Consider the following 21544-nt stretch of genomic DNA (forward strand, 5'->3'; position numbering starts at 1 on the left):
CAGTGATCGTAAAACTACCGGCAAAGCTTTATAAATAAATAAAAATACGAAAAGTTTGACGGTTAAAAAAATATTGCATTACAAAAACTTTTAAAACGGATGTATACATATTTTTTAATCGGGTTTATTCGATTTATAATTGAAAAAATTAAGCGAGTAAATCGAATCACTTACAATTTCCATCAACAATAAAAACAATTACTGACAGTCACTATCCCTTCTACCTTCATTTATTTGTTACATTGTATAAATTATTATTTCAATTTCAATATTTCGTCAACACATAAAAATCTCCAGATTTTATGTAAATCGACAGTGTTACTCGAACGATTGCATATGTGACTAGCGAAAAAATATTTGTGCTTCATTTTGAGTTTCATATTCAATATTAAAAGAACAATGCTTTTTAATGTAAAATTTTTAAAAGTTTTAGAGACACTGTGAAAACAGGTGCGCCATCTATTAGTAAATATTACAAACAGAGATTTAATACAGAATGAATGCACAACTTCGTATTTCCCTCCTTCATCAATCCTAAATATTATTTTGTATTGTATTTCGGTTTACTAACAAAGTGAGAAAATATAATAAACTATGAGGAAAGTCGCAACGCAAACACAAAAGCATGGTGAACGAATTAAAGGGAAAGCTAAAATTTTAGTGCCCTTGAGGTGATTTTGCCACAAAAATGGCGCTATAGTAATCTAATAATAATCCAATTATTTAATTAGCTGTCATAATATTATTAAACTGGTAATCTTTGTTCGATAATAATTATATTATCGAACAAAGAAGCAAAATGAAAAGGGCACTAACTTTCTGTTCTCTATCTTTCTCATAAACAACATAATGTAACAGAGGTTAAGCAGCGGTGATCAGCGGGAATATATTGTAGGCTTTACAGACAAGTGAGTAATGTAGGCGATATAAGGTATCTTAATAAAACAACGTTTGATTGTTTAAAAAAGTACGTAATAATTACCAAAAACATAACATTATTCATACTAAATTGCACAGGATAAAATCGCAAAGAATACCATCTTTAATCAGATTACATGATATTTTTATCGAGCTGTTTGTCCAGTTCCATTGTACGAAAACGTAACCTGATAAAATTGGATTGAAAAAACGGGCTATAAATAATTATTTGAAAGAGTGAGAGGAGTCTGTTCAGTACATCCGAATCAAATTGAAAAATCCCTTAAACTTGGAGTCATTTTACCAATTATAATAAAAAAACAGTGCTCAGTTTCAGAGATGGGGCTAAAACTTTGATGAATTATAATTTGGTATCAAAACAGGAAGACTTGCGTGCGACTGAACACAGAAAATCTTGTTTGGTTATTGTGAAATGGAATAGATGCACTCATCGACCAACTATATTATATCGATGGATGCACTGCTTTCCAGGATAGGTTGTGAATTCAAAAACCCATCAGATTAAAAAATTGTTAGTAGTACCAGAGCTAATGCCTATGTCAGACTACACTATAAGCATCAAGCGTGTTTTGGGCATGGCCTATACGGGTTATATTATGTTGCAGTGTCACACAAAGCTATAATCTATAAAACTAGAGGGGGAGTGGGAGAGCACAGAATATAATTTCTTTCAACGGAATCAGTCACCTTGACAGTGGACAGCCGCGAGACCACGGCAGCTCCTAGATTGAAAATATCACCCGACTAGCAGATCACAGCATATATTATCTAGCCTGTTAATTATTAGGAGACCAAATTTGGTCCCAAACATCATATGAATTAGGTTTCCTAATATTTAAAGGGTTAAGCGACACTCACACTTACAGCACAACATCTATCTGGTGTTTGATGTGACATGCCTGTATGGGATTGTATGGCGAGTGATATGGTGATATAGTCCACACCCAAAAAACGCTTGATGAGTATAGCGTCGTCTGACATTACCGTAAAGGAGTATTGGACCTGTCATTTATTTATTAAAATATTATTGCTGGAGTCAATCGCAGTTAGGAAATGAGGTAAAGATGGAAATTCAATAACAGATTTATAAAATTAATTAAATTGTACACTTCAATTTCTCAAAAAGCACATTTAAGAAATACATAGCATTAATAAGATGTAATACAGTAAGTACGTAAGCATAAAACGCTCATGTAATGCAAAAGAGCCCTGTGTGTGAAAATTACTATTTTGAGCCAAAAATGCAGAAATATTCATAAGTTCACCAACTTTGTTGTGTAAAAGGGCTACATCTGCAATTTATCTACTTCCAATGTTTTTGTTAAAGTTTCTTAACAATAATAAAAAATTTAATATGTTTTTATTGAAAAATGTTATTATAATAAATATCTCCTTTATACGGATTACAGAAAAAAAAATCTGAATATTGCAGTTTGATTTACAACGTGTCAGAAAATTAATAATCTTTAGACAAACTTTTCTTAAAAGATGAGAATTGCAGACAAGTTTCTTTTACATTACAGTGGCGAAAAAATTACGTTTTTTACATTATCAATCCTTCTTTGTTTCAACGCTATGTTCTTGAGCCAGCTTATCAAAAAATTTATTTTGTACTATGAAATGAGTGCACTGTAAAATGAGATTCCTTTCATGTCTAACGTCTTTCTCCAGTAACTTCTCTAATAAAGTCTTTGGGACTCTTCTCCTAAACTGTGGTTGATTATTTGGTCCTCTTTTTTCCTTTACCACCTTATTCTTGACAACTACATCACTGTTTGGTTTCTTGGCTAAAGTGTCACTATCATTGATGACATTGCTAGAATGTTTTCTCTTCCGAACACGTTTATTGGTTAAATTTTCATTAATATTACCCGATTCATTTGGGATTTTGAAATCTTCTTGAACCTTGACAATTGTTACCTCTTCGGGCCCGCTGCCATCGCTTTCATCATCTTTATCTATTTCAATGCTTGTTACTGGAGGTTCTTTAACTTCTTCAAAACAAATGTCTTTAATATTTACGCAAATTGCACTCTTTACGGGAGATATGGATTTGGGTGGAACTTTAGTTTCTATCAACGGCTTTGGTGTTGTAACATTACTTCCATTATTTTTTAAAGGAACATTGCTTGAACTTTCGTTCTTCTTAAAACTAACTTCTTCAGGTTGATCATCATCAGATGAGTCATACGCGCTTATCAAATTACTCAACGCACTGCAAACTGCAAGCTTTTGAGTTTCAGTTGACTTTGCATCCTGTTGCTCCCATTCATTATCTTCAATGTCTAAATCATTGGTTACAGGTACAACCTGATCATTACATATCAAATCGTTACGAACCAATTCACTAGTGCCTTTGAATGGATATAAATTCCGGTATGTTCCCTCTACCACATTTTTAGCTGGTTCTTGTATCCATTTAGGTTTCCTGAATTCTCTCTTGGTTTTTTCTTGATCTTTTTCCGGTGTTTCATTGATGTCAGCTTTTTTGTCAAATTGATTGTTGACAGGAGTAAATGGAATAGTTTTAGCACTTGAATCGATGTTTGCATCATTTGTTTCGCCATCCTTTTTATCATTAAAATTGTTTCTTCTATCTTGAAATTTACCACCTGGAAGATCAAAATTTAGTTAGAAATATAAATACAAACATAATAATAATTCAATCAATTAAATTATATTTTATCTTCTATCTGAAATATGGTGCAATGACTAGATGTGACAAGCAAGATACCCGGAGCTGTTGAAGTTGCATATACTAGCTGAAGTCAACAGCATTGCTCGGGCTTTACAGAGTTTTTCAAAATCAGATGTAGACAGTAATTTTCCTCTTATTTTGAATGTCAATGCGCAAAATTTAATTTAAGTATCAAAATTCTGCTTTAAGGAGTGAGAAAATGGGGTGGAGATGGATTTTCAGAATCTCATGTAGACATTGACCTCCCTCTTGTTTTGAAGGTCAAGTTTGCATTTAACCAATCTCGGAATAAAACTGTAGATTTGTTCGCTCGCCACCCGCGCTCTTATTTATTTATAAAATATATAAATATTTGATATATTTATTAAAAACATAATATGTATATCTGTAGGTACAAAGGTATTTACCTCCTCTATTGTTCCCTCTGCCTCTTCCACCTCCTCTAGTATTGTTTCCTCTGTTGTTTCCCCTATTACCTCTGTTATTATTAAATCTACTTTTATCATCTTGTAGTTTTTCTCCTCTATCGAAACATTCTTTCTCCTGGGCCTTTTGTTTCTCGATATTTTCTTTAGTGGGATATTTCTTTTTCCTTTCCGCTATCCAGTTTTGTATGTCTTCGGGAGTGTTGATATTACGAATTTTGTCATACAGTCCAGTTCGGTGCTGCATTTGTATGTGCTTGGTGACAACACCGGCATGGGCGGTGAATTCACATCCATCTATGCCACATTTCTGAAAGTAAATTAACAAAATTATTTGAACTGTGACAAGTTAATTGAATGTTTGATGAAAACACGGCTAATAATTAAACCATTGTTTTTGGAATAACTTTATTGAGTAAAACCTCAAATTGTAATATTTAATTATTGAAGACAATATTAGTGATTTCTTTTTGCATTTTCTTTTTGCGATTGCATTTAGTTCGGGAAGAATCTTGCGATCATACATAAAGATAGTTGCCAATAAAAATGTGCGGTGAAAAAATGAAGACAATTTTGGAAGTTCTTATTCGAAGTATGATACAGTTAAATGTGACCCAAGGGGATAGGGTCCCATTAGCTCAGTGGTAAAGAGCGGTGCCCCGGCAAGGCAAGGGTCCTGGGATCGAGTCCTAGATGTGACCGTATCCTTTTCTGATTTTTCTGTTACAGAGTTTCGTTTAGAAATCACTAATATTGTCTTCAATAATTAAACCATTGTCATTTGCTACACTGTGTGTTATACCAAGAATGGGTTGTTTCATAGAATTTGAACAATTCATCAAATTTCAGGTAGGCAACATGGCGTACGCTATACGCATCATGGCTTGGTTGCTTGGCAATGGGAATGTATGGCATCCAATAGGAATTTATGGCGAGCGCAATGCTGAAATAGGCCAAGCCACGAAAATATAGCGAGCTAATAGCGTGGTCTGTCACAGGCTTCAAATTTAAAATTCGTTCTGTGAAAGTTTCATTATTTCAGTCCTGTGAAGCAACTGGCCCATAGTGATATAATAACAGAACAAATAATATTAGTTTCACAGAACTTGAAAATTAACTTTCAAATTTGATGTATTGTTCAAATTCTGTGAAACAACCTGTCCTAAGCAGCAACCAGATTATAAATAAAATCAAGTGGCATTTCACACACACTATTCTTTGCAGATGAGCTAAGCAGATTTTTAATAAGTTTGTCAGTCAGTCAATCTGACAAATATGCAAAATAAATAATGATGGTGCAGACACGGTAGTCATTATACTATCATCAAAGTGTCAGGCGAGGGTAGTTATGGATAATTTAAACTTAACACTATGTGCGTTTATTGCTTTGCATAGTTACATGAGATGTTTCAATAATCTGAGGAAAAATAAAGATATACTAGTAATTATTATGATTTTTTTTTTAACTAACAAAAAAAAAGTAATTGTCATTATCATTTCCAATGTCAAATGAGTAGGTGACCCCATGCGGTAGATAAAGCGAGACGTTTTCTATGACTCAACCTATTTACATCGGAACACCGCACTCACGGGGCATAAAGTGTCATGCTGATATATCGAAGAAACAGTATTATTTCGGCTTATTGACATTGAAACTTTTATCAGCCGTTCTAAATAACTGCATTTATAAAAACATTGTTCGGTTTTGCACAAGTAAAACTAATATATACAGGGTGTATAGGCAAGTACCCGACAAACTTTAACCAGCTATTCCTCAGCACATTTGGAGTAAAAAATGTTATGGACGCTTTGCTGTCCGGTAACATTTTTTTCCATTAAAAACAAAAAATAAATAAAAAATCCACACTCCGTCACTGTCATTTGCATTGAATCTCGTGTTCAACAGCTGTTATTAGCAAGTGTGTCAAAAAGTGTCCTCGCTCTTTCGTACACACTAAATAATAATAGTTAAAAATGAGACGAATGGTGCCGTGCCATTTCGTTGTGATTGTAAAAGCGCGCCAACGTAGGTACGTACGTACATTATTCAACGAAACTCGAACAAAATATTGCCAGATGGGTTTTCAAACTTTGACAAAGGATAAAACATTGGTGACATGTGGTGAAAATATGAATAGTAAATTTTTTATTAAAAAAAAATGTTACCGGACAGCAAAGTGCCCATAACATTTTTTACTCCAAATGTGCTAAGGAATAGCTGGTTAAAGTTTGTCGGGTACGTGCCGATACACCCTGTATAGTTGAGAATATAGAGAAATATGTGCTACATAATTCTTCTTGCGAGCCAACGACCATAGAGCGCAGACCATGTTCAAAATAATAAAATTATTACCTGATGTTCGCTGTTATGTTTGTCCAAGAGGTCTTTAGTATTGAATCCTCTATCACAAGCCTCACACCAGAATTCTTTGTTAGAGTCTCCATTATTCATGAAATCTTGCCTCTGATTATTCCTAGGGCCCTTGCCTCTCTGATTTTGACCTTTCATGAGGTGAGGTGGAACCGTAGCTCCACCGGGACCAAACATTGGAGGGGCCTGCATGTGTGAAGGAAGGCGGAACCCTTCGTGCGACATACCGAAGGGTGGCCTCAAATAAGGCGGACGTTGTTGGCGCATCGGCAGTCTTGGCGATCCCCATGGCATTCGCCCTCCAAAATTATTGTCATTGCGTGGTGGTCGGAAAAATGGAGGCGGGCGATGAAATGGCTGACTCATTGTTCAGTTAAATACCTCTTTTTAAATATGTCATAAACAAAACAGTATTTTCACAGCGAAAATGTCATAACCTAGGTTCTGAATTTTAAATAAACGTCAAACAAACGAGCATGGAACAATGTGTTGCCAGCATAAATAAAGGTTGCCAATTACCAGTTGATTTGTTTAATATCACAACCATAACTAAACGACACAACAAAATAATTATTTCGGTTTTCGTAAGGTCCAAAGAGGGCAAAGAATAGCTATATTTTCTTTTTTTTCTGCCGAATCTCAACTCTTGACTTGCGGATATTTTGGCGTTGTGTAATTTTTTTGTGTTGTGTGTTTGGCTTTAATGCACGTTCCAAAACAATATTTTGTTTCGGAAGTTGTTTGCTTTGGTTTGGGGCAAGGTTTGTAGAAAATATACAAGGTGCCCAGGGGTAAAGTGCTCAACTTCCTGAGGTGATTCTACACGATAATGCAAGTAAAAAGATAAAAAGGTTAGTTATTTTTTTTAAATTCAAGTATACCTATCTACCTTTCGAAGGTTATGCTCTTTACCCCCGGAAACCCGGTAAAGAATATATTTTATACGAACCCTGGGTTTGGGGACCATAATTATTTATATGTGTTTAGGCCCGGTATATAGGTTGATTTAAAGCTCGGTTTAGTTAGAATATGAAACACAATACTGCTTGAAACATAATCCGTCAGAAGCAAGGTTCGTAGAAATCGTATTTTACAAGCTTACTTTTCGAAGAGGTAGAGCGGTGATAAGCTGAAAAATCGTGACGTAGTAGAAGTCCATTTTCCTTCTTCTTCGATTGCGCTACAGCCAATATCGAGCTTTGGTCTCCTGCAACAGTCGCCTCCGACTCCTCCTCTCCTCAGCGGCTGACTTCCAGTTTGTCACCTGGAGAAGCTGTGCTGCATCCCCTCTTACCTCATCTTCCCACCTCAGTCTGGGTCTTCCCACTTTTCTCTTTCCACCTGGGTGACCAGTCAGAATTCTTTTTGGGACGCGTGTATCCGGCATTTTCTGTACATGCCCAGCCCATCTCAGCCTGAGGAGTCTCATGTGTGCAGAGATGCTAGGGGCCTTATATATATCGTACAATTCTATATTGTGCCGGATACGCCACTGTTCGCCCTCTTTCACGGGTCCACATATTCTCCTCAGCACCTTTCTTTCAAAAGTATCCAGCATTTCAGCCATCTTTACCGTCAGTGTCAGCGCCTCACATCCATATGCCAATACAGTTCTTACAATGGTCTTATATATGGTTATTTTGGTTTTTCTGTGGAAACTACGTGATTTAAACACTGGCAGCAAAGAGAAGTATGTTTTGTTGGCTGCTGTGATTCTCCTTCTGATTTCTGCTGGATCCTCATTGTTCTCTGTCAGGCTGGAGCCCAGGTAGGCGAATTGATCGACCACTTCGTATGAGTAGTTGTCTTTAAATAGTGCACTACTTCTTCTTCTGTGTGAGGGGTTCCTGCTCTGTACCATCATTTTTGTTTTGTCAACATTAACTCGCAGTCCTACTTCCCGCGCCGCTGTTTCTACAGGGTCGAAGACTGGCTGAAATTGATCTTCCGACAATGTTGATGTCATCCGCATATCCGACAACTTGACTGCTCTTGAAACAAATATTGAAGCCAGTGTCTATTAGTGATTTTCGTATTACATGTTCGAGCACAATGTTGAAGAGAGTGGGAGCCAGACTGTCCCCCTGTTTAAGTCCCTCTGATAGTGTAAATTCTTCCGACAATTCTCCGTCTATTTTGACCTGACATCTTGAGTCTGACATTGTGGCTTTTATGAGCCTAACCAATTTAGGTGGAATCTGGAATTGTAGTAGTATGTCATATAGACACTCCCGATCTATGCTATCATATGCTTGCTTGAAATCAATGAACAGTTGGTGTATGTCTATGTCAAATTCCCAGCACTTTGCCAAGATCTGTCTGACGGTGAACAGTTGGTCTGTTGTGGATCTACCGGTGCGGAAGCCTGCCTGATACTCTCCTAGTAGGTGTTCTGCATATTTATCAATTCTTTGTTTCAGTATCATGGTGTAGATTTTATATGCTGTGCATAGAAGTGATATGCCTCTATGATTTTCGCATTTTAATTTGTCACCTTTCTTGTGAATTGGGCATATTATGCTTATTTGCCATTCCTCTGGGATTTTTTCCAGTGTCCATATTTTAGTTATTAAATTGAGTAGCAGATTTCTCAGATGCTCATTTCCATATTTGAACAACTCTGCCGGGAGGTTGTCTTTCCCAGGTGATTCGTTGTTTTTAAGTTTCTTTAGTGCAGCATTTATTTCTTGCATTGTTGGTGGATTCGCTGATTTTTCATTACTTGATTCAGTGGGGATGTTGGTAGGGTGACTTCTCAGGTCACTATTAGGGTTGAGAAGTTTATAGAAGTAGTTTTTCCACACTGTTTTTATTCGTTCCTTATCTGATATAATTGATCCATCAGCGTCTTTGCATAGTGTTGTATTCGGTTTGAAACCCTTCTTGAAGAAGTTTACTCCCCTATATGCTTCTCTAGGATTATTATTGACAAAGTCCTGTTCCATTTTTAGCAGTATATCATTCAAGAATTTTCTTTTCTTTCCCCGTATCAGCTTATTCGTTTCTTTTCTCGCTTGTTCGTACGCCTGTCTTTTGTTTCTTGTTGACGTTTCCAAGTACTTCTTTCTGAGTATATTCTTTTCAGCTATCTTTCTTTCACACTCTTCATCAAACCACGGGTTCCTGGGCTGTCTGGGCGTGTTTCCGACAGTTGATTCCACTGCTCTTACAATTGCTTCTTTTATATCATTCCAATCTTTTTCGAGTGATTCTTGGGAGTTCTGCTCAGTGATCTGATCTGGTAGTCTATTTACAAGGGCGTTGTGATACTGCTCTTTGCCTTCTGGTGTTTTTAGAGCTTCCGTATTGATTTTTGGAATAGTTGGTGATTTTCATGTCCTGTTGTTTGCAATTCGGCTCCTATAGGTGGCCACCACCATGTAGTGGTCTGAATCACAGTTGGCACCCCTATACGTCCTTACGTTTGTGATGCTCGTTGCCCCCCTTCTTTTTATCAGGACATGATAAATTTGGTTATGGTGTCTACCATATGGCGACGTCCAGGTCCGTTTGTGTATGTCTTTTCTTGGAAATTGAGTCGAGGCCACGATTAGGTTTCTTGATTCTGCGAAATCAATCACTCGGGTTCCATTATTATAGCGTGCTTGTGTAGACTGTTCATTCCTGCAATGTGTTGGAGCAGAGGATCCTTTCTATCTTGGCGTTAAAGTCCTCAATTACCATCTTAATGTCGTTCGATGGTAATGTGTCGTAGACCTGTTTGAGTTTCTGATAGTATGTATCTTTCATTATGTCCTCTTTATCTTCCGTTTCAGCATGTACGTTGATCAATGTTATATTGAGAAATTTCGTTTTTATGCGTAAGCTGCACATTCTTTCATTAATGGGTTTAAAGTCTAATATGCATTTTCCCATTTTCCGGTCCACAATGAAGGCCACTCCGAATTTATGATGTCTTTCATTTCCACTATGCAGTATCGTATGCGTTCTTGTGTCAAATGGCTCAGATCCTGTCCATCTGGTTTCTTGCACCGCCATTATGTCAATTTTATATTTCGTCATCTCCCTAGTGATCTCTCCTAGGGCTCCACTTCTATACAGCGTCCTTGCGTGCCAGGTAGCTATTTTCAAGTCCTTATTTCGTTTGCCGGGTCTTTTCCTAAGTTCAGTTGTTGTCCGAGGCTCTGTGTTAGGATTCGTAATAGCATTGCTTTTACAGGGAGAGGTTATTAGCCTCTCGCCCAACCTCCTACCAGGAGGGCCAGGGTTTTTCTGTAGGGGTTTCCATCCCTTAGCTGGGGGGTTCCGGTTTTATGGCGCCGGAGATTCGCCATTCATCCTCTCCTATCTGCTATGGCTGATGGTATTGCCATTGGCCACATTGCCCAGGGCTCGCGGGGCTTAAGAGACCACTCGTGGACGCTAGGAGTAGGACTATTGGTAGTGTTGCTGATGGAATGCAACAGTGGCGTTACACGGTAATTGATGAGTGACACATTTTTCCCAGCAAAAAATGCGTCTCCGTGACCCTACCAAACTTTGAGCCCCTAAGCTTTGAAGCCCATTTTCCACTGAGAGATTTAATTTACTGCAATACAAGTATCATCATGCGACAGAATCTATTGGCAATGATTTATTTATAGTGCGTTAATAATATTATACTAATTATTATAATAAAAGCAATATACATTACCATTATCAAGTGACAGTTCTGTTTTACTCTGCTCCCTAAATTAATTAAAATATACATGAAATATACTATGTTATAGTGAACATTTTGCACAAACGTCGCTTTCTGTTTGCTTGGAAGAAATTTAACAAATTTAAAAGTAATTAATTTGAGTGGATTTAGTGATATTACATTGCATAAATCGATTTTGAAGTAAATAGTCATCACAGTGATAATATTGTTACCATCAATTTACCCACTATGAGTTCTACCTGCAACCAATGTAACAAGGCAGTACAAACGTCTGACTGTATGAGGTGTATAAGTTGTAAAAACCAAATGCATCTCAGCTGCGCCAAAATTACGTCTGCAAATTTTAAGAAGATGTCGGAGGAGAACAGGGAGTCATGGACGTGCGCTAAATGCAAAACAGGACAATCACCGCTCTCCAGCAATCTCAACTCTGTCGACTCTTCAATTCTTCTTAGCGAAATCAAGAAACTCTCCTCCCAGCTCCACTCAATGAATTCGAAACTATCTTCCTTTGAACAGACAATCGTTCATAATAATAGCACAATCGAAGACTACACGAACAAAAATTTGGTTTTAGAAGAAAAACTAAAAAAAATGGATGAGCTTGAAGCCGAAGTAATCGAATTAAAAAAATTCGTAACTTATCTGGACAAAACAAACAACGAAAGAGAACAGCAGCTGCTCCTCAATAATATTGAAATCTTTGGTCTCCCCGAAAATAAGGATGAAAACCTAGCAGACAGTCTAATAAAAATCGCATCTAACGTTGGACAAATCATTAAAGAAGAGGACATTGAATTCATTAGTCGAGCCAAACCTCGCCAACATTCTCAAGACGGAATAGCAGCAGCTCCCCGTGACGCCCGCCCTCGAAACGTGGTGGCTAAATTCATCTCCAAAAGGAAGAAGGACGAACTACTTGCGGCCATTAAAAAGAAGAAGGGGGTCGACTGCAAGAGCGTAGGTGTTGCAGGAGGTAAAATTTTTATAAATGATCACCTCACCCGAAAAAACAAATTGATACTAAGATCAGCAAAAGAATTTAAAAATATAAACAAATATGATTTTTTATGGGTACGAAACTCAAAAATTTATATAAGAAAGAATGTTACCTCTCCTGCTATCCTCGTCTCTGGTCAAACCGTATTGAACAACTTAACTCAATGATTTCTTCTAAACTTAATTTTAATTTGATTTTATTTATCTTTTGCTTTCAACTTATACCACTTTTGTACTCAACTCTAATTTTATATACACACTACTCAACTTACTCAAAACACTACAACATACTACACTCACATCTGCGCAAATCGAAAACCATGCTCACCCCTGTGGATTTCTGGCTGTTGAGTGAACATAATAATATGTATTTTTTTACATATTATTCTATTTACTTCGAATCAAAAATGGATAGTAGTTTCTCTTTTACACGATGCATAACAACATTATAATTTTTTATCAAAACGCACGTGGCCTCCGATCCAAGACTAAAGAATTCTATCAAAACGTCCTGATCAACGAATTCGACATAATATTAATTAGCGAGACGTGGTTAGTTGACATCATATCCGATGATGAGCTGTTTGATTGCCGGTATAACGTATATAGAAATGACAGAGATACTAATCAAACGGGTAAAACTAAAGGGGGTGGCGTTGTTATAGGTATAAAAAAAGACTTTAAAGTTCGATCTCAAAAGTCATGGACATCAGAAGCCGAGGATATTTGGATCTCACTATTACTAAGACACTCAAAACATTGCATTTCAAATATTCATATTTGTTGCTCTTACTTACCAGGAGTTAGTCCTAAGTTGTCTAATGCACAGCGTTTCTCTATTATCAATAGTCATACAACTACCATATCTGACTTAACTACTGAATTTCCAAATGACATTTTTCTAGTAATAGGCGATTATAATATGCCAAATGTGAGCTGGAACTCTACGTATCAGCCACGTAGTATTGACCTCTGTACCTCTACCCTCCTTAGCTGCCTTTCGTTTTCCAATTTAACACAGTATAACGAAATTTATAATATTCACGGACGAATTTTAGATCTCGTGCTTTGTAACACTGCAGTCATTGTCTCCGCGGCTGACTCGCTACTAGTAATCGAAGATGCACATCATAAATCTATTATAGTTGAACTAAATATTCCTCTCCCTGCTACCACCCTTAAACCCCAGATAGTCAAAATGTTCAATAAAGTTAACTACGAGGTAATTAATGATGCTCTCAGAAACAGTGATTGGTCCTCTGTCGTTAATGCACAGGACGTAGATGCTGCAGTACATTATTTTTATGGTATTATTGATGCCCTGATAGATGATCTGGTTCCAAATAAAGTAATCAAATCAACCAAATTCCCAACATGGTATTCGGCGGCTTTAATTAACATAACTAAAGAAAAATTAAAGTTTTTTCGTGCCTGGAAACGGTACAAGAATCCTCTAGATTACCTATCTTTCTCAATACTTCGCAAAAGACAAAAGAAAAATTCTAGTCATACTCATAACGCCTACATTGCTCGATTGGAATCAGATATACAAAATAATGTTAAAAAAATATGGAATTATGTTAAGACACAAAGAAAATCTCCCACTATACCAGAACATATGACCTATCATTCGACAACGGCACACGATAGCAAAGAAGTTACAGACTTGTTCGCTGATTACTTCTCAACGGTCTTTAGAAATGAATTTCCAACACTCAATGTTAATAATAAGGAAGATCCTCTGAACAACACATTAATATCCTCAATTAAAATAAATGAAGAAATCACCTTGAAATACCTTTCAAACATAGATATTAAAAAGGGACCAGGAATTGATAGGCTACCCGGAGTTTTTATACGCAACTGTAGTGAGTATATCTGTCTTCCGGTTTGCGCCATCTATATAAGGGTCATTCCGCCGTTTCGTTCAAATCGCATGTTCTTGCAAAAAAGTCATATGAAAAATAATGTTTTTCATGAAAGTTTTATTGGAAAATGTAGTTATTTAAAAAAGGAAAAAGTAGTATTTCCCGGATTAGGCATTTGTTACTTAATAACTTTATGGTATACAAAAAACATGCTAAAATCTCATTACCTTCCCCGTGTAAATGAGGGACCGGTAAATTGATCAATAAATAAGAACATTTTACACTAGTAAAATCACTACATTCATTAATCGACCTGAATGTACAACTAATTTTGCATATTTATTGGTGTTTAATTTATTTTTAAAGTTACTGTATCATAGAAAGAATTGAGATTTTGTTTTTGTCCAGAAAAAATCGCTGTCGTCTTCCGCCAAAGCGGTAATTAAAATTGTGACCGTGTTTGTCACTGTTCGTCAGCTGTACCCCACCCCGCGCCTCCGTTACTAATCAGTGTACCGCTATATCTGGACGGGGGAGGACGTGCGTCGCTGAATAAAGAAATATCTGCGATCTCCGTGCTCGAAAACGACTTTGTCACCGACCAGGCATCATTACCTTCCAGCATTTTTTAAAGTAAGTACATGTTTTAAAAATTCGAATCATAAACCTATAAACTATAATTAGTTGGACTATTTTTTATTGAAACATAAAGATTTGTAATGTCATTATTAAGCGAGTTATTAAGGAAAGATTGTCAAAACCTCATTACCCTCCGTCTCATTACCTTCCGTATCGTAAAATTTTTTGCCGGATGGTAATTTAGAGGTGTGGAGGGTAATGATAAATTTATAAGGGTTATTTTTACGTGCATCTGGGACCATGTTTGGGGGTTCATAAAAGTTAATATTATTAATAAAAGCAGTTTCTTGCGTTCTAGCGTCGGACAATTTCAGTTTTGGTGAAATACATATTTTCGTTTTATCTATTTACTGATATGGAAAAACAATCTGTTAAAATTTACCCTGCGAATTTTTATTTGAAAATCGATTTTTTTATTCAATGATATAATTACGGAGAATTTAATAACAGCACAAACATTAACTACTATGAGTGGACAATAGAAAAACAAACCTACAGGGGAAAGGATGGAATCCAGAAAATGAAAACCATAACAACTAAAAAGAAGCTCGAGGACAACCCTTGTAAAATAATCGAAAAGTTAGATGCCACCATGGATGTTTTCTTAAAACACACACGAAACATCGTAATGCAGTACTCCGCTATCAGAGAATTGAAAGATAATCTGACAGACACGGAGGTTCTCATACATGTTGATTTTAGCGAGAACTATTGGTTGAAATACCATGAAGAAATTCAGTCCTTTCATTTTGGTGGCAGCCGAGGACAAGTCTCTCTTCATACAGGAGTACTTTACTATGTAGACAGCCAGACGGGTAGATGTCACAGTTGAAATGAATATTGAAAACTTAAGCCTACAAATTGACTCGCCTACTATTTTCAATAATATTGATGACAATATGCTATTGAGCGAATTCGACGGCTCCATGTTTTTGGACGATACTATTGCTTCAACGCCAGAGCCTGCTAAAACTATAGAAAAGAAATGTAAAGTGAAAATACTCTCAAACGTCCCGTTCGACTATCAGCATTATTCCTTTTATAAAAATAGTACGCAAGAATTCAATCCTTTCGATCAATGTGAGTTCGAGAAGTTCATCCGATCCCTAAGAGTAGAATATCCTGATTTCGATGAATCAAAACAGCAGTACCCCAAAACTGTGGAACTCCCACACATGGACATTGACGAGGAAACCAACAAAGAGGATAAGGAGGCGCCATTCAAATACTACTTAGATGACTGGATAATGGTTCAATATAAAATAACTAACACGACACATCATTTCATTGGGAAAATTATTGGAAAACATGAGTACACACTAGAGTACAAAGTAATTTTTTTGAAAAAAGCTCAAGGGAATTCCAAAAAATTTGTCTGGCCAACAATTAGTGACGACGATTTCATTTTGGAATCACAAATTCTTCAGCGCTTGCAAGATCCAGATGAGAATGAAAGAGGACAATTCACTTTCAAAAATTTGCCGAACTTTGATTTGAAATAGTTTTCCAGCAAAAACTTTCACAAGAATGATCTCAAGTTCCTTAAATATTATGTTCCTATTTAGATGTAAGACCTTTATCTTGTACTTATTAGTTACATATGTTGTGTTTGTTTTAAGTATCTCTGATTTTATTTTAAACTGCATTTCAATTGACTTCTGATTTTTTCTTATTTTTAATTATTATTTTTATTATTTCTATTTTTCAAATATTACAATGTTTGCTTAGGAATGTGAAAATTTTGTATTTCTTGTGTACAAACCTACTTATAAAACGTAATTATAAAGAATTTGACTATTCCTTATAATTTCTGGGTAAGTAGTATAATAGGAAAATTTTAGTTGTGTTGGGTTTGATGTTCCAGCTGCCTTTTCTTAATTTGTATTTTGATATTTTTTTCCATTATTTTTTAACAATTCATACAGATATTGCAAAAGCATAAGTAAGCAGAACTGATTACGTATGAAAAAATGTATTTCTTGTCTCCAATGTTCAAAAGTCTGAATAAAGCATTTAGTTTTTCACTATAATAGGTTTTTCTTCTTTTTCCTAATCCGCTCACCACGTCAAATGATACTTAGCATGATTTGAAATCTATTTTATTATTCAATTTCTATTCAAATTTCATTATTCACAGACATTTTAAGAACCTTAAACATGTTCACTACCATCTATTAATATTTCATTACCAAACTTCATTACCATCCAAATTTTTAAATTACCATCCAACAGTTTTTCATTACCATCCACACCTTCATTACCTTCCATCAATTTTCTTCGAATCCAAGTGTCGCACAAAGGTGCCCTTTTCACTTTTATACATCTGATAGGTACGGGAACCCATTTCTATAAAAATATATAGTAAAAAGGCAAAAAAAAAAAAATCCGCGGAAACAGGCAAATTTGAACGAAACGGCGGAATGACCCATAAAATCATTGACAAAAGGAACGTTTCCCCTCAAGTGGAAATCAGCAGTTATCACACCCATCTATAAAACCAGTGATAAGCATGACGTTAAAAACTACCGTCCAATTTCCCAACTTCCTATTTTAAGCAAAGTTCTAGAAAAAATTGTCTTTGATCAATTATACTCGGCTATTTCCACAATAATTACACCGAATCAGCACGGATTCATGAGAGGTCGGTAACAACATCCAACGACATCCAACCTGGCCCTTTTCATTAACTTCTTGCATGACAAGATGGATGACAAAGAGCAGGTTGATACTATGTATACAGACTTTTCTAAGGCTTTCGATCGCGTAATACACTCAATTCTTTTGAAAAAGCTTGTCTTATTTGGTATACACGGTGACCTATTTAGATGGATCAAATCTTACATTAGTAACCGTAATCAAGTAATCTTAATCAACGGTGTCTTCTCAAAATCTATAGAGGTAAAATCTGGTGTCCCCCAAGGATCCCACCTAGGTCCGCTAATGTTCAACATTTATATAAATGACATTGGATCATGTTTTCAAAATTCCAAATATGTACTTTATGCCGATGACATGAAAATATTCAAAGTTATTCGTTCTCTTTCTGACTGCGAAGCGTTACAGAGTGACCTAGATAGGCTTTGCAAGTATTTTAAAGTTAACTGTCTAGATATAAACGTTTCTAAATGTCACACTATGACATTCACCAGAAATAAACTCGTAATTAAGTACTCATATTCACTCAACAATGAACCTGTCATCTCTAAAACGGAATGTAAAGACCTCGGCGTTTACCTTGATAGCAAACTTATATTTAATAAGCACATTGACTCAATCGTTAATAGGTCATATAAAATGCTTGGTTTCGTGCTACGTGTAAGTAAAATATTCAGTAATCCGCGTACAATTGTAATGTTATATTTCGCATTAGTCAGAAGTACACTGGAATATGCATCGCCTATTTGGAATCCGCAATATAAACTTTACATAGATAGTATAGAACGAATCCAAAAAAAAATTATAAAATATATTACCCACAGATTCAACAATAATTTTGAGTGTACATTTGAAACTTTACAGCGAAGACGAGCAGTAGCTGACTCAATATTTATATACAGAATTCTAAACAATGAGATTGACTGTTCTGAACTTTTGTCCCTTATTAACATTAACACACCTTTGAGACGTACACGACATACAGTGCTATTCCACACGCTAAATTATAAAACAAATGCAGCATCTAATTCGACAATTAACCGAGCTCTTCATACTCTAAATAATATTTGTATTAACCCTAACATTGACATTTTTTCGGATTCACTGCCCAAATTCAAACGTGGCATCATGTCAATAATTTAAAGAATTCAATGCGCATACATACAGACACACACACACACAAACACACACACACACATTACACACGTCACACACACCTATAAACTACACAAGTCACCTGGTAATTAAGGAATAAACATACCACTTAGCAGACATTACAAGAAAACATATCATAGGTACACAACATGAAGTATCTTATTCCTGTATATTGTTTCATCTCTGTAAATCATGTACTGTTTGTTTCAATAATATAAAATAAAAAATAAAAAAAATATTTGGAATAAAAAGGAAAAACCCCACGAACATTTGAAATTTAACTTATGCATTGATGATGTCGTATAGAAGTTATTTATTGGCCCCTTTGAAGACATTCAAATTTCCCAATTTAAAGCCTCATTTAGCAAATTTTAATGACAAGGACATGAAAAGGAAAGTGTTGAGAATAATTGAATTTATACATTATCGCACATGGTGGTAGATACTCTCAGTATCGCCTTAGTGAAAGTTGTGAATGACCACCATTCGGAATTGGCTTTAGCCGTGTTTGGTGACCATATTTTAATAGCCAGGAATCCCCCCACCTTTTTCTTTCCCACTTCATTCCCATCCCATTCCTAAATAGGCCAAACTCTTTTCATCACGGCAAATGGAATAATACAACATACCGAAATAGAGCAATTTTAAGCATTGTATTCTAACACGTATTTTCTAAACATCAACTTCACACAGGAGGCCTGGAGAAAAGTAAATTTTTTTGGCTATGTCAACTTTGGGGATGCTGCACAGTCGGTCTTTTTGAGATGAGGTTGTGAAAATGGGTCTTGAAGAAACCCATATTGTAGGAACACGAAATTCTCTCCACAGCCGAACTGTTGAACTCAAGAACGAGTCGAAGAAACGACCCGTTCTGTTGAGGTAAATAACCAAAAGGTCAACCAAACTAATCGTGTTAATTAAAGTCAAGGGTTTTTTTCAAGTATTTTGGGGCTCCAAACCTGCTGGCTGCCAAATTCAACTGTGGTTAAAAGTATGTAATGGTGATGTATTAAAAGTATGTACTGGTGTGTACAAACCAACATAAATGCGTGGAAAGATATACCAAAATATATTTAATAGCTGACGTGTGCCCGGCGTTGCCCAGGTTAATAATGGTTTTAAGTAAAATTTTGAGGTTGTGAATTCTAGTGTACCTACCTGAACACTGTAAAGGGTGTAGAGTAGGGTGGTTACAAGGTATAAGGTGAAAACATATTTTCGTCGTAATGCTGGCCTGACCCCCCTAATATTTGCCATTTGTCTAGAAAATAAGATTTTTTTGAAAATAAAAGTTTTAGCTCAATTGGATAATGTTAACCCGTGCCTCATCGAGATTATGAAAAAACGATTTTTTGAAAAAAAAAAAAAATTATTTAATCACTTTGATCAAATTTTGTTTCCTTTGAACATTATACATTATTAAACAATATAATAAACAACATCATATTTAATAAAATAATATAATATATAATAAAACATAAAACAAACATTTTTCAACTTGCAATGTGTTTTGATACCACTGCGGTAAATACTGTTCGCTTCAACGGAACCTGCGTATTGTTGGAGCAATTATTAGAGAAAAATCTTTTTATTTAGCATGTCGCCACCATATTTTAGAAATTATTCTCAAATCAGTTTTTGATTTAAAAATGGGCACAACTACTGGACCCCACTCAAATATTTTTAAAAACTTTCAGACTGGGTGGTTGAAGATAGACAAGACAAAATACAAAACTGCTATTGAAGATAAAAATATTAGACATAAAATAAGGAATTCAGATGAAATATCAATTTTTCTTACAGAAAAATTAAAAAACCAACAGCCAAGGGATGATTGCAAAGAATTAATTCAACTTTCGTTAGTTGTGTTAGGACGTACTCCCCCAAAAGATGCTTTTTTCAAAGTTCCTGGTGCCATTCATCACGCTAGATGGATGGCAAAGCCATTTATTGTATCAAAATATATCTTTTCAGGGATCAATTAAAATTAAAAAATTTAGAAAAAAAGCTATCACTGACATTTGTTTATTTTTAATAAACATTTTTGTAAAAGCGTGGTTTAACGCCCCCAAACCCACTTTGGCCCCAACCAAGACCTACAATTTTTAAAATCTCTTGTAAAATATAGAGAAATCGATAAAGAACTTGCAGACAAATGCACTGTCTAAAATGACAAATCATCTTTGGTACCTCAATTCTAGGCAAGTCGCATTTTCTTTCTTCGATGAAAATTTAGAAAAAAGTGTCAAAACAAGCATGGCTGTAAAAAGTCTACAATTAATTCCAATTGAAGAACAAACATGTGATAGGGATGTGAAAGCAAAACTCAGTTTCCATCAAGTGGATAATTTATTGGACAAAGATATCGATTTTTTTTGTTTCTCATCAAACTCTAAATTTTTTCAAAAGATTTGAAATTGATACAGAATTTTTAAATACGGATCCTGATATATGGTGTTAAAATGCACATTATTTAAAAGCAAAATATATAGTGACCGGTTTCAAGGTTGTCAATGACACAACTGAAAGAGGGGTAAAATTAATCCAAGACTCCAATTCCTGTTTGACAAAAGACCAAGAACAACGACAGTTTCTGTTACAAGTTGTATCGGAATGTCGAAATTTTTTTCCTGACTCTTCAAAAGCCACGTTATCTAAGTCATTACCACCTTAATCTGATAATTAATTGTAAATGTAAATAATAATAATAATTACTAAACTTCTTTCTTTCATAATGCTTTCTTTTGTATATTTTAAATAATAAAACTTTGAACATTATTTCTTCTTGTTTTTTATACCTTTTTGCATTTCTTTTCTCGTAAATCCATCATTTTCAATTTTGATTGTGCTGTATTTACTTTGAAAACAGTTTTAACTACACCCTTTTTTATGTACCAATTGATAAAATAAATAAAGCAAAATCTGGAGAGCACATGTAATTAAATCTTGCAATATTGATAGGTATTTTATAAAAAAAAAAATTTATAGAAAGTTAAACTTCAACCTTGATGAGGCACAAGTTAAACTTATCCAATTGAGCTGAAACTTCACCAATCTCATTTTTTAGCCAATTGGCAGCTTTAAGGGGGGTCAGCACAAAAAATTTCAACATTGATTTTTTGTAACCACCCA

At 35.4% G+C, this 21544-nt stretch overlaps 1 protein-coding gene across 1 annotated transcript; it reads right to left on the reverse strand.

Moving 5' to 3' along the window:
• Positions 1-984: 984 nt before the first annotated feature.
• Nufip (nuclear FMR1 interacting protein 1) lies at positions 985-6918 on the reverse strand. Its single transcript, XM_089631283.1, has 3 exons — positions 6416-6918; positions 4045-4372; positions 985-3551 (listed from the first exon to the last, which is right to left on the reverse strand). The coding sequence occupies exons 1-3, from the start codon at positions 6797-6799 to the stop codon at positions 2491-2493; spliced, it is 1773 nt and encodes a 590-aa protein (XP_089487409.1). The 5' UTR covers positions 6800-6918; the 3' UTR covers positions 985-2490.
• Positions 6919-21544: the final 14626 nt, after the last annotated feature.

This window comes from Hesperophylax consimilis, chromosome 4 (genome assembly GCF_061612785.1).
Source record: "Hesperophylax consimilis isolate HC1 chromosome 4, BYU_Hcon_1.0, whole genome shotgun sequence".
Classification (NCBI taxonomy): domain Eukaryota; kingdom Metazoa; phylum Arthropoda; class Insecta; order Trichoptera; family Limnephilidae; genus Hesperophylax; species Hesperophylax consimilis.

Coding starts and splice junctions, on each gene's coding strand:
- Nufip (XM_089631283.1), bottom strand. CDS start 6,799: ATGAGTCAGCCATTTCATCGCCCGCCTCCATTTTTCCGACCACCACGC. Junction 4,373..6,415: donor AACATAACAGCGAACATCAG/GTAATAATTTTA, acceptor ATTTACTTTCAG/AAATGTGGCATAGATGGATG. Junction 3,552..4,044: donor CAGAGGGAACAATAGAGGAG/GTAAATACCTTT, acceptor TTGATCTTCCAG/GTGGTAAATTTCAAGATAGA.